The sequence below is a fragment of the Cibotium barometz genome, chromosome 63 (genome assembly GCF_041138505.1).
Source record: "Cibotium barometz isolate CiBa-2024 chromosome 63, ASM4113850v1, whole genome shotgun sequence".
Lineage (NCBI taxonomy): Eukaryota > Viridiplantae > Streptophyta > Polypodiopsida > Cyatheales > Cibotiaceae > Cibotium > Cibotium barometz.
In genome coordinates, this window is record NC_141108.1 from 15,547,265 (window position 1) to 15,563,639 (window position 16,375).

A 16,375-nucleotide genomic window follows, 5' to 3' on the forward strand; every position below is an offset into this window, starting at 1 on the left:
TATAAAAAACGTTTATACATAAATCAATTCCATACAAGCCAAATCGGCTCTCTTATTCTTTTCCTTTATACTACAGATGATCTAGAATTCGGCTTTCCAGCCTCTACATGCTGGGCAAAACCCTACAGGACCATACACCTCGTCGTCGACTGTTGGGGCAAGGACTCAAGCCGGCTTGTTGCCCTCTCAGGCTCTGTCGCTCGATCCTCCCATCCCTTAGTGTGTAGACATCCCTTAGAGGGATGTCTATCCCTTAGAGGGATGTCTACACACTAGGGTGGGCTAATTCACCGTGCTAGCTTGGGCCCTCAGAACTAGGCAGCATCACAATTACTCACCTCAATCAGCGAACCTCATTCTCCCAATGGTATGAGGGATACCATGGGTGGACTCCTGGCCTTACTAACGTCTCCGCTGTCCGGCTACACAAGCATAAGAATGGGGCAGCATCAAGGTAGGGAGAAGTTGTGCCTGTATCTTAATTTAACCAAGATAACAATCGATTTACTCAACTAAACCATAGGACTAGAATCCATGTTACCTTCTTAAGAAAACAATCTTTTTCACAAAGATTTTAGCATTTCAACTTGAGATTGCGATAAGACATTCTTTATTAAGGCATATGATATTGTTTAAAAGAATACAAACTTTAACTAGTAAATTAATCAAATAGATCACTATTAACAATTAATAAACAAGCCAAGGCCATACCTCAACCCCTAAGAATGATATATAATTGAAAAAAATATATATATATATACCTTATAGAAATTTATCGTTTATCATTGTCTTTGCTCGTCAATCAGAGTTAAGAAAATAAATATATGAGAATAGAGAGTTTTTTAATACCTTCTCTTATGATTGAAATCATCCGATCATCCCCAATATTTATCTCCTCTTACTCGTACTCAAACTTTTCTCTCTTTCGAAGGTCTATGGCAAAATAACCTTATCTTGTAGGGCTACGGCATACTATTCTTTCTTTAAACGGCATACTATTCTTCCTAGCAATCTAACCTTTTCTTCTAAGAGATTAGATAAGAATGAAGGGATATATACATCTCAAGCTCTAGGATTACCTTGAGGCTACTTGCTACCTTCTTACAGTTTTCCCTGTGTAGAGACCCTGACAGAATTAGCAAATTGTTTTAGCCATAACTCTCTAATAAAAACTTAGAATATGGTTGTATAACCAGTCAAAAGAACCGAAAGGCATCTGGTCTACAAGCTAGCGTGGGTGGAATAGGTAAAAACATCTGTATATAGTTGTAAACGCACCATCTTTAGAAACGCATTGCTTTTCCACATTTTTAGTATGCATGGACTCTAAATATATAAAAGTACTCTAAATACGACCTCCTATCACCTAAATTCGAATTTCTATTTTTGGAGATACTTATCTCTTAATAGAACTATTCTTGTCTTCTTATTTCTTTTAGGATTTTTGGAGCTAATATTTTTATTCTAACACTTTCCTAATGTTTCTAGCCTTATTGTCTCACTCTTATCTAAGTGCACTCTCTTTCCTTCTTGAAATCTATATTAAAAGAGACACATAAATGGCTTGGGAGACACCTTACATGCAACCATACCAATCCTTAGAGGTTGTTGATGCAGATGTAATGAATCACTGGAGCTCATAGTAACCTTTGTTACACATGCAGTCATCCAGAAAGAAAAATGGACGAGAGAGCATTTGGGAAGAAGGGACTATGTCATTTTCAAACCTTTAACTGTACTAATGAACATTGTTGTCCATCCATTGAACTTTAGAACCTTGATTCCAGTTAGTATCTCCCCAAGCGTGTGCACACGTGTGTCAGTGAACTGAATAGACTTTTGTCGGATTTTCTTGACTGCATGTGCCATAAAAACCTGTCCATGAAATCAAAATGCTCTCTCAGGCAGATCTTATTGTTTGGCTTGCCATGGCCCATGTGCATCATGTGTGACATGCATTCAAGGTTTCGCATTTAATGTGCATGCACTTCTTACTGTGGTGGTTAATTAGTCAAATGCTTCAGGCAAGTCATTTTCTTAGCCATGTATTAAATAACAAAGGCACATTGGTGAGAAATATAAGTAGAACACTAGGAATGGCAGAAACACCAGCTTCAATGATAGAAAAGCCGGCTACTATTGTGATCTCCACCACGGAAAACCAAACTGTATGCAACACAAGTGAAACTCTTAGATTGCATTGCTTCTGTCAAGGGACTAGGTAAATCATTAATAGTTACTAATAATGGCTTTGCAGCAGGTAGTACTGAAGGATTTCAAGCACTGCAAGGTACATGTAAATCTACCAAAGTGGAAGAAAATACTAGCATCTAAGAAACCAGTGAATTTACCGAAGTGGAAGAAAGTAGTAGGATCTAGAAGCTTCTGAGTGTCATTAGTGATCAGGTTCATCATTTGCCCGTTGCTAGAACTCTCGATGACAGTTGCTGTTGTCAGCTTACACATCTGAAAACACAAGCCCAGATGCAATATTAAGGTTCAGAAGACATCGTAGTGCATGGACGCCACTGGTGGGTTAAAAAAAAAAAGTAAAGATCCTGCTAATCAGTCAACAATGTTGCTCCTCAACACACTGGGAAGAGGGAGATGCCATGGTTCACCCTTAGGCAACGAAGAACCTTGGTGTCCATAGTCTTGGGCAAGTGGGATTTGAACTCATGCTCGTGAGTTCAAATACTTACCAACTGGCCTACGAAGCTGTGGTCACGTCACTGGTGGGTCGTTTAGTTGTGAACTCAAGTAAATTCCTACTAGACAGAAAGGACCAACCTTATTAAAGACTACAGTTGCAATGGCAGCCCTAATCTTCATGCCAACCTTCTGACTTAGTGTGAAGCACATGTGGAGGCCAAAGCTTTGCATCAATGAGGATAAAAGCATGCCAAACACCAGCATTGCTGATTGGAGAGGACGAATTGAGCTTCCAGCGTGCTTTGATTCCTCCACCACCTTCACTAATCCCTTCAGTATATACTATAAAGACCTGCATTGCATTGTTTTCACAACTAATTAATTGAAGGGAAGAGGTGCATAGGATGCATGCTTATGTCTGCATGTATAGCGCAAGCCTTTTATATACGTACCTGGGCAATGAGGGGTATTATCCATAGAGGCTTAAGAAATGCAGCTATTGCCATCTCTCTCCAAAAAGCATTGTGCACGATCTTCCACACCGGTGTGTGATCTCCTGTGAGCTCGAGCTCATGTTTGACAGATTGCTCCCATTGATGCTCACAGTGTTGAGCTGCCTCCTGAGGGTTCATGTCATATAAGTCATTTTCCTGCAAAAATCAATGATGCATCCATCAGAACACACGCGTGCACTCAGAAGAAGCAGGTGTATGTGGTAACATATTGTCGAGCTGCTACGCGTGTCGTATGTACATGTGTATGTATGTGACACTACCAAAAAGGTACATGTGTCTTTATAACGGTACACGTGTACATACAACAATGCACCGTACAATGCCTCTTGTATGATTAGATTAAATTTAGTGTTAATGAGCAAGCAGTTTCGAAGCTCAACTTAAGAGAGTGCCTCACCTTGAGAGGCTTGCGGTTACCCTCACGGACGAATGGAGAAGCCCAATGCCATGTGACCAAGCTAAGGAGGTTGGCACGAAGCTCAGGGCTGGGGGTTGATGAAGCAGGTCTAGGGCTAGTCATGTTGTGCTCTGAGGTGATGAGAAAGGAGAACACAAAACAGGAGTGATACTCTCACCACCCTACTCCATGCAGAGCTTTTGTAGAGTAGAACGTGTGAGGATAAGGTGACGTGGATTTTACTGGAGGTGATTAGATGCATATAACATAATATCAACAAAATGGGTCCAGGTTATTAGATGCGTTTAATATAATATCAACAGAATGGTTTCTTAGAGCGCCACTACCCACTATTACATGCAGAACTGACTGCACAAGGTTTCAGCTGAGCTTGACTTTGTTTTTTTGGCTCTCTTTAAACAATTAAATAAATTGGGAAGCTTGGAAACGGAAAATGCATTAATTAAATGAGTGTCGCGTTCGATATTAATTTCTGTAATTAGTACTTTTCTACTAATCATGATTAGATCAGTATATTTAGTATCGTTTCCACTGATATTAGAGATCGTCCAATCTGGTAAATTGAGATTGAAGCTTGCGAAACAGTGCCGGCTTGACTTTGAAACGGTGCCGGCTTGACTTTGAAAAGGTTCTGGTAAATTGAGATCGTCCAATCTGGTAAATTGAGATTGAAGCTTGCGAAACAGTGCCGGCTTGACTTTGGAAAGGTTCTGCGACTCGTGAGTCCTTGGGAAGTTGGGTCTGGTCAAGATTTAAGACGACGCATCTGCATCATGACTGCGGCGGGCGGCTACGGGCAGTCACCAAAAAATATATTACTAAAACCTGTAATTTTCAAAGGGCTCTTCTAATCAGTGTTCGAAAAAAACCCGGGTTTAGTGTAATTTGCACCTGCTGCAACTTCTGAAAATTACCTTCAAATTCTTAACTTGAAGGTACAAAAACCTACAAAATTTGGGAAATTTTAGAAGGAAGACCTCCAAAATTTGAGAAATTCTTCAATTAATAATTTCCCAAATTTCTAATGATGGGTTTTAACTTTTTCAAAGGGCTCTTCTAAGTTCTAATGGATTTAAAATAAGGCTGCACGTGTTTATCATGGCACACACCCAGTAAGCCTGCACGTTCTAGGAAGGTTTCGCACGTTTATCATGGCGCACACCAGTGCTCATGAAAAACGAATTTTTAAGCAAGTGAAAAAACCCCCTACTTCTCATTCAAGCTGGGATTTCTATTATAGGCCGGTTTTGAAATGGTGCCATGTCAAGTATGTCGGTTTTTCAAAGCCAAAGCAACAATCATTTCGGTTTTTAAAAGAGAAGCTCTTAGCTGACCAAAAACCATTTAAAAAACACAACTCTAAAACTAATCCTCTTTTAGTATGTTGCCAAACAAAGCTATTTACATAAAATAACCACTCATAGTTGGAGACCAACTCAAATTTCCTCCCGCTTTCCCATTTTGCACCCATTGAGAATACCTTCAAGAGTCCAATGCGAGTCTAATGCATGTTGACACATAACCGATCACGTAGCTCGCATCACCACCGTTTCTTTTAATAACTAACCCAGCAAAAGGGCAGCAGTGTCTCCTCTTACCATCACTCCACGTCCCGAGGAGGGGGGTGGGGTCTTGCAACGGCCAGAACTTGGGTATATAGTATATACTATATATATTTTATGTCCTTTAGAGTAAGGTATATAATCCTTGAAAAAAAGGGAAGACTTTTGTCCTATTGTGAATATCAAGTTTTAGGATCAAATTATCTCGTTTTTTGAAAAAGGATTAGACATTTTTTTTCCCTTTAGGTCCAAAGTTTGCCTTGATAAAATACGCTAAAGGGCGGTTTTTCATGAGCACTGGCACACACCCAATAAGGCTGCACGTGCCAATATGTTGTAGACTCATAGTAGGGCTCTATCTTTTCTAGGAAGGTTTACCACAAGTTGCCCTTCACTTATCTCACTAAATTTCATATGTTCATCAAGTATTTTATATGCTGGAATTTCTTGGAGTCGAAAATTTCAAAATATCATTCAATCACAAATGTTTCAATACCATAACGGATCATGAAAAGCTACTTCAATTCTAATGTCAAAATATAGTGGTTGAAGATCAAATAAGATAAACCCTAGAAATCAGTATTATGTTGTCATTACATTCACATTACGATGGACTTTTAGATCATCCCAGGTGACATAGATTGCATCCCATTCTACTTCAAGAGGGTCTTCGGCATCATTATAATTGCCAAGCAACGTGCCCTACTTCGTGCAAGACATGTTCTCTTCAGCCTAACCATTTAAAAACCTTACATTATTTAATATTAATTATTAACACATAATTTTTTTTTAAAATGAGTGCCCTTCATGTGCAAGGGTCACTCTTTTGTGGCCTTTCAAATTGAAGGGAAAAATTCCCCCCCCCCCCCCCACACTTCTCTAGCAATACTTATATTGCTCCAAGTTACATTTTCTTGGAAATGATGATGCAAAAGGATCTTCATCGGCATTGAGGGTAGACTCTTCTTTCTCAACTTCTAGTCCTTTTTGTTTTTAGACTTCAAGGGTTCTCTGGCCGGGATATCCCCTGAAATCTGAATATTTTGTAGTCATGAGTTCTCTACCCAAGATGTCCCCCAAAATCTGAATCTTTTGAGTTTCTTTTTTGCAATGCTCCATGATTCCCTTTTACCTTGCCTTGAGCACGTGGCTGGAGAGAGAGAGAGAGGGAGGGAGGGAGGGAAGGGAGGGGGGTCTTGATAGACTGATGTAGGCTGTCTTTTGTCTCCTGAGAGGTAGGACATGACCTTTGAGACTTTTGCATTGATCCATGTTACATGAGCCTTTGAGCCATGCTAGTTAGCCTCTGAACCATGTTCATGAGTCTTTAAGCCAATTGCGAGGAGTATGTCCTCATTTCTGAGCCATGCTTATTTGCGTTTGAGCCATGCCAGTTAGTCTGTGAGCCATGTTCATGAGTCTCTGAGCCAATTGCGAAGACTATGTCCTAATTTCTTGCTAGTGTTGGAATATTGAGACTATTGAAGGTTTGTAAGGCACTCCGAAGGGGGGTTTGTTGGGTATTTTAGAGTCTAGTGGTGTGTCTATTGGTGTGAACACCCCCTTAGGGTGTGAACATCCCATATTAAGGTCTAGGTCAAAAGATGAGGTTTGATGCCTATAAAAGCAAATTATGTACATGGTGGAAGTATTATCATAATTCATTCCTCGCTCGTTATATTGTGCAATCTCTTTCCATTACGCGCTCTCTCTCTCTCTCTCTCTCTCTCTCTCTCTCTCTTTCTTGATGCCTTATTCCATGTAGCTCCAAGATCTCAAAGGATAATGTAGAGAAAACATTTCTCAAGATGCTCTTGGTCGTAAAGGTATCAGTATAAAGGAGACAATCGTGGTCAACAATTTGTTGTATATGTGAACCAGCCAAATAATAGGCTAAAAGTATTAAACTATCTCACATAATTGCTGGAAGTAGCACTATACTATCAATGGGGAACTTTTAAGTGAACTCGAAGAGCACAATGAATTTGGTTTGCCTATTACATTTAATGGGGAACTTTTAAGTGAACCCCAAGAGCACAATGAATTTGGTTTGCCTATTACATTGCAATGCCATGACAATGAGAATTGACTGCTCGGCAATGGTGAGTAATAGTGGTTAGTGGTGAGTAATAGTGGGTGAGTGGTGAAGGCAAAGCTATGTCATGAGAATAGTGGTGAGGACTCCCAAAGTTCCCACCTTCTTAGAAACTTTGCCTCAAAGTGGAAGAAGCAAGGATTTGACCACGTGTGGAATTTCAAAGAGCTATAAATAACCCCTTGCGCTTGCTGTGCTGCTTCATACTTGATACAATGGCATTGAGGTTGCAGGCAGCTTCTTCCTTCACTAGCAGCAGCTCCTTCCCCAAGATGACTCCTGATTGCAACCCTCCCCCGCCCAGCTTTGCGCTCTCCACCTCCCCCATCACCGCCAACCCGCCAGGCGCGGAGGCGCTTCACATGAAACATTTCGCCCCGCCGCCGCTTCACCAGGCCCTTACGGCAGCTCCCGCTCCACCCTCTGTCCGCCAACCCTCTTCACCTTCCAGTTCTCGTACTATCAAGGGTCGCCTTGCCGCTGGCGAACGCCTCTATGGGGCGTTTCTCTGCAGCTTCTCGCCTTGTATGGCGGAAATCCTGGGATGGGCGGGCTACGACTACGTGGTGGTGGACATGGAGCACGGTCCGGGCGACACAATGGCTGCGCTGCAGTGTCTACACGCATTGGCGGCGACGGGCACCCCAGCCATCATACGCATCGCCGCCAACGACGCTGTGCTAGCCAAGAAGGCGCTGGATTTGGGGCCAGCTGGCATCATGGTCCCCATGGTGCAGGACGCCCGGGAGGCGGCCGAGGCGGTAGCCTCCTGCAGGTACCCACCTCGAGGGATCAGGGGAGCGGCGTACCCGCTGGCGCGCGCCTCTAGGTTTGGTCTGAACAAGGCCTATCTGGACACCGTAGAGGAGGAGCTGCTGGTGATGCTGCAGATCGAGAGCGGGGAGGCGGTGTCGCGAATCCCAAAGATCGCGGCGGTGGACGGTGTGGATTGCCTGATGATCGGCCCGCGGGACCTCAGCGCCAGCGTGGGCTGCCTTGCGTGCCCGGAGAGCCCCGTGGTGAAGGAGCTCCTGCAGCAGGCTGAAAAAGCCGTGCTCGCGGCCTCTTCTCATCAGTATGTGCGTAAACAGAGACGTGTGTATATGGCGGGAATCGCCAGGCCTAATGTAGATCCGCCGCCGAAGCTCCACGCTCGCGGCTACCACATGGTGGCGGGCACCGTGGACGTCTCCCTCTTCAGCAGCGCCGCCCTCGCAGACGTCCAAGCACATAAAAACCGTGTCGCAGCTCCTCCTCCCAGTGAGCAAAGCGGCACCTCCTCACTCACTGCATGGTTTTCTTGAGGGAAAGAGTCCAACAATTAAACCATATCCATGTCATCCTGACTTTCAAAGATGCACATAACGCTTTGAAATTTTCATGTTAACTTCCACAACTTACTTTCTCAATGATAATGTGAGTGCAACCTCATATGGGTGCATCTAAAAATCTCTTCCATGGCTTACTCTCTCAATGATGGCATGAGTGTCGGCTCATCGGTGCATCTATTGAAGAGAGAAAGCATACTATCTGTTGAGATCTGCGCCTTTAGATGAATTCCAAGAAGCCAGAAATGAATAATTATATTTATAAACATGTATCTAGAGGGGTTCATCTAAAAATATGTAAGTATACCACGTGAGTTTAATTGAAGGGGTTTTTAATTCAAATTTTTTTGTTGTAAATTTACATAAATGGTTTTTTAAATCAATTAAAAAAAAGATGTAAGTCCATGAAAAAATTTATAGGTAAGGGGTTTTTAAAACTTACTTTCTCAATTCTCACAACGATAATGTCTTCCACAACTTACTTTCTCAATGATAATGTCTTCCACAATTTTCATATGGGTGCATCTAAAAATCTCTTCCATGGCTTACTCTCTCAATGATGGCATGAGTGTAGGCTCATCATTGGTGCATCTATTGAAGAGAGAAAGCATACTGTCTGTTGAGATCTGCGCCTATAGAACGGAAGAGTTGAGAAGGCAATTCCAAGGAGCCAGAAATGAATAATTATATTTATAAACATGTATCTGGAGGGGTTCATCTAAAAATATGTAAGTATACCACATGAGTTTAATTGAAAGGGTTTTTAATTCAAATTTTTTTTGTTGTAAATTTATATAAATGGTTTTTTAAATCAATTAAAAGAAAGATGTAAGTCCACGAAAAAATTTATAGGTAAGGGGTTTTTTAAATATCCCTTGAATGCACGTGATACATAGGGTTTCTAAGTAGTGCACCCCCCCGAGATATGTATATACTAAGTAGTACATGGCTAGGACTGGTAGAGGTATTCAATGTCAACCCCACTATTTCTCTCTCTCTCTCTCTCTCTCTCTCTCTCCAAAACCAAAAAAGTGAAACTACCAATTTTCAAATGAAAACATATTTGCTCTAATGTATTAATAAAACAATATCAAAGAAATAAATAAATTATATTTGCTTATACTCATTAAAATTGTTCATGGATAAACAATATATTATATTAATATTCAAACAAGTATTCTAAAACCATGTACAATTTGAATTGAATTTCATTGGACTTTCTAAAATAAAAAATATTAAAGGTTGAATCAAGAGGTTAAATTGATTTAGCTCACTATTTATTCTTTCTTTATCCCTCTCTCTCCCCTTCCCCCACCCTCTTCCTTCTCTCCTTCCTTGCCCTATCCCTCTTTCCTCCTATGCATAATCTCTCTTTCCCTCTCCCTCACCCTTCCTATGCATTGTCTCTCCTTTCCTCTCTCCCACTATTTCTCCCTTTCCCACTCTCCCTTCCTCTCTCCTTCCCCCTCTCCCACCCTCTTCCCATTCTCTCTCCGACCACCCTCTCTCTCTCTCTCTCTCTCTCTCTCTCTCTCTCTCTCTCTCTCTCTCTCTCTCCTTCCTCTCTCTCCTCCACTCCCACTCGCCTTTTTTTAAATAAAGAGATTCCCTCCCTCCTCCATCCAACAGAGAGAGGAACAAAGAGAATGGAAGAGAGAGGGAAAGAGAGTCATGCCATAATTATTTGAGAGGGAGAGGGAGAGAGATAGCAAGAGGGAGTGATAAAGAGAACAACATGGAAACATTACATCCTTAGGATTGAGGTTATTGCTTCCAATTGGAATTAAAACCAAGTTCATAACTGTTATTCACTATCATCTTTACTTCTATGGGCATCACTTATCCTCTAGGGTGAATGCTTGGTGTTGAGGTATGACTGCAGAACATGGATATCCATGCGATCAGCCTCCTAGAGTTGTCGCCTAAGCATGATATTTATGGCCTGCTTGAACTTCGCGTGATCTAATGGATTGTGCCAGTTGAGCGGGTTAATTGGGGGATCGACATCCTCTCCCTGCTCTTAGGGTGGTGGTGGGGGAATTTTACCATCCCCCAAGAGTGTGGGGAATGGATGTCGAGGGATGGTTGTGACGAAGGTGGAGGGGTGGCTGATGTGACGAGGCAAGGGTGCCGAGGGTTTTGGTAGTAAAGAATGGGGGAGGCCTGGTTGATGTCGAGGGGGGTAAGTCTGTTATGGTTATGGGAAGGCCTAATTGGAGATTGAGGGTCGTAATGGAGGCGGAGTGGGGAGGTGAGGGGGTGTAGAGGACTGTGAGAGGGGAAGAGAGTAAGTGTGGTGGTGCTGGGTGGGGGTGGGGGTAGTTTGGTGCTTGTGCTAGGGTGAGAGGAGCTGGGATGAGGGGGTTGATGCGGGGGAGATGAGGGTGGAGGATGTTGATAAGGGTGGGTGCTTGGGGCTCCTCCACCACGGTCGTGACTCGTCGTTGTCGTCTTTGTCAGAGGAGGTGTTGTCGGGGATTTTGGAGTGGAAAGAGTTTTGGCTTCTTGGGGGGTGAACTCCATGGGGATGGCCATATGGGTGGTTGCAAGATCAGGGTGCCTAGTTTTGTCCACTCAGGCACCCTGTAAACAGTAAAAAAACAGGCATTTGTTTACCTTTAGTGGCTAATCTCTCCTAGTAAATCAAGGAATTTCGTTTCAAGTTCTTTTGTTGGAACATCATATTCAAAGTTGGAAATATAGTTACATAATTTGATTAAGCATTAGATAGTCAAAAGTCCTCATTTTCTTAGGTACAAAGTCTATGTATACACCCTGTCCCAAATTTGAACTAATTCCATAAAATGCTAATATCTTTTGCATACAAACTCATATGAGATTCCCACTTTGTACCTTAGATCTTCACATAATATAGAGCTTAACTTGATTTTTTGAGAAAATTTTAAGATATTTGTCTATTTTCTTTAAATATTTTAAGGTCTTTAAAGTGTTATAATATACGCCACTTTTTGTACCCACAATAGCTACCACTTAAAATCCTCAATCTTGTAGATCAAAAGTGTGGGTAGATACTGAGACATTAGTAGAATGTGGTGGTTAGTAAAAATTACAAATCCAATGGTTGGATTTTCAATTATCTCTTTTTTAAAATTCTTCCAAATTATCAGAAGGCCTGCAAATATTAATAATCTAATTAGTAAAATTACATTTTTGATGTGAATCATCTAAAACCTATAGGGACTAGTGTACTTGTAATGGTGCATCTATGAAAAAATAAATTGGATCACTCTAAGTATGGAAAGATCATTTGTTTATCATTTCATCATATTTTTGATTAATTTTGATTAATTAGACTAATTTATATTAATTTAAGTTATACTTGGTGAATTTAAGGGAAAGCGTATTTTCTATTATTTGCTTGATCTCATTTTAAGTACCTTGCCCCCCAAAATTTGCTCTCCAAGCATTGTCCCAGTCCCAGCATAAACTGGATAAAACTGGACACCCTGATCTTGCAACAACCCATATGGGAGTCGTCGAACTGCATTATCCTCATGGACTGTATCACCTCCATTTGTAGATGGCATCGATGGTAGAGAATTAGAAGGCCCTCAGCTATATACGACAGGAGCTCATATCGCAGGAGGGATTTGTATGCCGCATATACGATATCCCAACCAATGCGATGTAGGAATCAGAGGGCCTCGATTGTTCGAGGGGAGGGGTAAGGGCATAGCCCGTCTGGGACGGCGAGGTCTATTGGGTTAGTTTGCTTGGCAGGTTACCTGAAGCAAAGGAGGTGTGCTCAGTTTCATAAGATTGGTTTGGAGGGGATGGGCAAGGAGTTCAAAAAATATGGTGGGGTGGGTGAAACAGAGTTGGCCATAAAGAAGAAGGTTTCTAAGAGAGGGAGATGATATGAAGCAAAGTAATCTACTCCAGGTGTATGACTATAGCCAGATCCGTGACAACTCTGTAGTAACAGGGCCCTGTATAATATAGGAGCTTGTGCTCCACCTTATGATTATTTTTCATAAAGCTGTGGATGGTGTCCACTCACCTGTTTCATTAAGGGCTTCCTGAGGTGGGATAGCTATGTGGGGAGCTTGGCATATTCTTCAAAGCGGCCCCCAACTGCGATGCTTCTTCTTCTGTGGGTGGGGGGGGGTGAGGACTTTGAGGGAGGAGTCTGAGTGTTCAGCCATTGGATGGAGGATAGGAGGTAGGAAGGTGCAAGCTCAAGAAAAAAATTGGCAAGGGTTTGGCTAGAGAGAGAGCAAGGGGTGAGGAAAATGAAGTGGTGGGTCCCTTTTTATAGTTTTGTAGGAAGGACATGGTCATGGCAAAGATTGGTATGGCTATGGCAACCAAGAAGGTAGGGACATACCTTCTTCAAGGTATGGTCGTGGCTTGAAGTTGGTACGAGCGTGGCTTCTCTTGGGAACGGCCATGGCTTCCCTTGGGAATGGCCGTGGCATAGTGGATGGAACGCGCGTATGCTCTTGATAGTGAGAATAGTATGGGCATGGCTTCTTTAGGGGGCATGACATTGGCTTCTATGTTGAGATATCGAGCTCAACTAGTGCTACGGGGCAGGCATTGATGACCCGCGTGGGTGATAGCTTCCGCATCTACACCACTGGTATGGTTGGTGAGATTATGCGTGATATGCGGAGAGTGAAATGATAGGCTGTGTGTGACAGCCATTTTGAATTACTAGAGACTGGCATAGTTATAGCGCCAGCTCATTTAGTCGGGTTCACATTATGGACTGACCCTTGTATGTTGTAGTAGTTGAGTACTAACCCATATAATGTGTACTCTTATCTTTATGTTATGTTGGTTGAGTAGAGGAGAAGAAGATAGAAAAAAATTCAGTTATCCATCTCTCTCTTGTGTCTTGCTCTCTCTTGTGTGTGTGTTTGCTTGCTAGGGTTTGAAGCTCTCCCTCTCCCCCACATTCTCTTTTTAGTATGAGAGCCTGGTTCGTGTGAGAGCTAAGGAGGTAAGCAAGAGGCAAGAACAAGCAAGGAAGGAAGAGGTACTACAAGGGTAAGCACACCATCATCTCTTTCCCCTTCTTGGTTTAGGTACAACACCCCCTCAGTAGCTTTGGGAGCTACACATCTCTGATTGAGGAGCTGTCTTCGTAGGAGGAGCGAAGCTACAAGCAGGTATAGTATTTTATTGGACAGTATTTTTTTAGCGAGATTCACGTTTCGGGCATGTTGTGGGCCCCGTTTCGTCACTGCAGTGTATTTTCGACAGTCTCTGGAAGTTCTGGTGGTAGAGAACTATTTTTGCTCAAAATCTGGTTACTGCAGTGCAGCATTGCATTTTTGAAGTACAGACAGGGTTTGGTCATATTGATATTGGGTGTATGTACATGTACTCTGGTCACATTTGGTGACACAGGCTATGCTAAAGTATCGTTGTTGTGCAGCAGTTACAAGAGATACTATTGTATCACAAGAGATACTATTGTATTACAGGTTGCATACAGAAGCTGTCTATTTGTAGGTTATTTGATTGTTGTAGGAAAACGTGTCTGATGGAATTAATCATATTGTTAGTGAGAAGTGGATAAGAATAACTTCCATGCTTGGAAGTTTAGAACGACCAATTTTCTAATGGAAAAAGGCATGCATTAGGGGAAGGTTGAGGTCTATGGGGGCCCTTTAAGCTGCCATATTATGTTTTTAAGTACTTTTGCTTAAGGACTCTAAGCATACTTTGACTAGGCCTGACAAGGGGATCTTTATGCAATCATTATTTGAATTTCTATTTTTTCAAATATATATTTGCTTGAGCTAAAATGGGGGTAACTTTTTGGTTTCCCCAAATTCAAAATGGCTGAAAAGCCTTCCCTCCTCTCTTCCCTCCACGTTTAGGTCCCCCCCCACTTTCTCTCTCTACATTCTCTCTCTAAGATGCCCTCGTTTCTCTACCACTCTCTTTCTCTTCCCCTTTCTCACATTTGGGTGTGCCATGGCTCTGCATCTCTGATTAGTAAGCTTCCATAACCTCTGCACTTCCAAATGCAGATATCTCACACTCTCTCATCCTCCATGCCTCATCTTTTTATCATTTTCTGCTCTCTCTCTCTCTCTCTCTCTCTCTCTCTCTCTCTCTCATGTCTTTCCCCCATTGAAGTGCAGAAAATCCCTCTATCAACCTCCATAGCTTCAGAGCTTACCATTTTCCATTCTTGCATTGTTTACCATACATATCCCCTACTTCTGTCTGCAATCTACATCTCTCTCTCTCTCTCTCTACTGCATTATGCTGCAAAAACTCAATCTACCATTTTCTATGCCTCTTGCCATCTTCCTTGTCCTTTCTCCTATTACCTAATCAGAAGATCTATGACCTTCTAATATTTTTTACAGCAAAACTTCATTGCACTCTCCTCAGAATACCCTATCCTCACTCTTGCATTGTGTTCTACAAGAAGCTCTTTTCAGCATTGCCTAACCCTAAAGAAAATGCCACTTGAAGATATATCTAACAGAGCACCAAAGTTCAGGTTACATGTAGATTTGGCTGCTGAGTATGCTACAATCCGCAGCACAAAATCAAGTGGTGTGACCGATGTGCCATTGGGTACTCTTCGATCACAAGGGCGAAAATGTATTGACCTCTGGACAAATGGATTCATATACCCTATTGACCCGCTCACCAATGCTCCACCTCATTTTGTTAATATCACTACATTTCTTAGTTATGTAGGTGATGGAGCTAATGGTCTATTTGGCTATTGTAGGAGGCTTTCTTTTGTTGCAGCTCAGGAATCGCATTCAAGACTGCATTTCCGAGGCTTATGGCTTGAGTTGCAGAAGCAACACAAGAAGGACATTGATAGGCTTGAAGAAGTGGTGAACAACTTGAAAACTCATAATCAGGAGCTCCAGAAGAACAAATTTTTGCTTAAGCAGGCCTTTGATATTGAACGGGACAAGGTGAATGCAGCCAAACAGGATGCACGAAACAAGCAACGACACCTTGCAAGCCTGAAGAAGCTTCCAGTAGGCTTTCGACAACGGAAAAGAAAGCGTCAGTCCCTAGAAACCTTGGCAACCCTGAGTGGAGCAAGAAAACGACGTGTACGAGCAACAAGGTAACTTCTATTCTTGCCATTGTTTTGCAGGCCTTTCTGTTTTGTGAAACATATTGATGTTATTTTGTATTTATGTTCCATGTAGAGATATTGCTGGGGATATGATGGGATATGAAGGTGGTGCTGAGGAATGTAGAGCAGGCATATTGAAATATGTTGTTAAGTTATCAGACATATATAAGCTGCTAGAAGATCCCACATGCAAAATATCTAAGCAAATCCGAAACAGAATTTCTGGAGAGCTGCAAAATATGGTAAGCCCCATACAGATTATGGATGCATGTGATAGTGCTGGTGTCAGTAGGAAGGGATATGAAGCCATCTACAGGGTGTTTACACTAGGTCATCGTGCTAAAGGTTTTCTTCGACCCATGCTACCAACTCCATACAGTGTAACCATGGCAAGAAAAAGTGCAAACTCAGAAATTGCGACCATGTTAGGTGGCTACCGTCATGTGGAGGATGCTCTGCCTGTATGTACTACAAAGGTATTTGAATACAACAAGTACAACAATGTCTTTATTGATTTAAGGACCCTTCAAAGAGCTATGATTTCTTATTATGGTCTAAGCATTGAGGAGTGCCAAGGTCAGGCTGTGTTTGTGTTAAAGCTTGATGAGTGTCAAATTGTAAAAGGACGAAAATTAGAAAGAGTCAGCCTAACACTTATGAACAGGGCTATCAAAGGAAATCTGGAACAGGATGATAATCTTCTTGACTGTAGTGC

The 16,375-nt window shown here is 42.1% G+C and overlaps 1 protein-coding gene across 1 annotated transcript; it reads right to left on the minus strand.

The window, feature by feature from the left end:
- Positions 1-1,710: 1,710 nt before the first annotated feature.
- Positions 1,711-3,687, minus strand: LOC147603750 (uncharacterized). The gene is made up of 6 exons (XM_086796314.1): positions 3,565-3,687; positions 3,105-3,302; positions 2,861-3,004; positions 2,352-2,466; positions 2,066-2,166; positions 1,711-1,875 (listed from the first exon to the last, which is right to left on the minus strand). Exons 1-6 carry the CDS (start codon positions 3,685-3,687, stop codon positions 1,711-1,713), a joined length of 846 nt encoding a protein of 281 aa, XP_086652440.1.
- Between the last annotated feature and the right edge of the window lie 12,688 nt (positions 3,688-16,375).

What these genes read in the sequence shown, in the direction of transcription:
- LOC147603750 (XM_086796314.1), bottom strand. Translation starts at nt 3,687, where the DNA reads ATGACTAGCCCTAGACCTGCTTCATCAACCCCCAGCCCTGAGCTTCGT. An exon ending in GTAACCGCAAGCCTCTCAAG is followed by an intron (nt 3,303 to 3,564) that starts GTGAGGCACTCT and finishes TGATTTTTGCAG; the next exon opens with GAAAATGACTTATATGACAT. An exon ending in TAATACCCCTCATTGCCCAG is followed by an intron (nt 3,005 to 3,104) that starts GTACGTATATAA and finishes AATGCAATGCAG; the next exon opens with GTCTTTATAGTATATACTGA.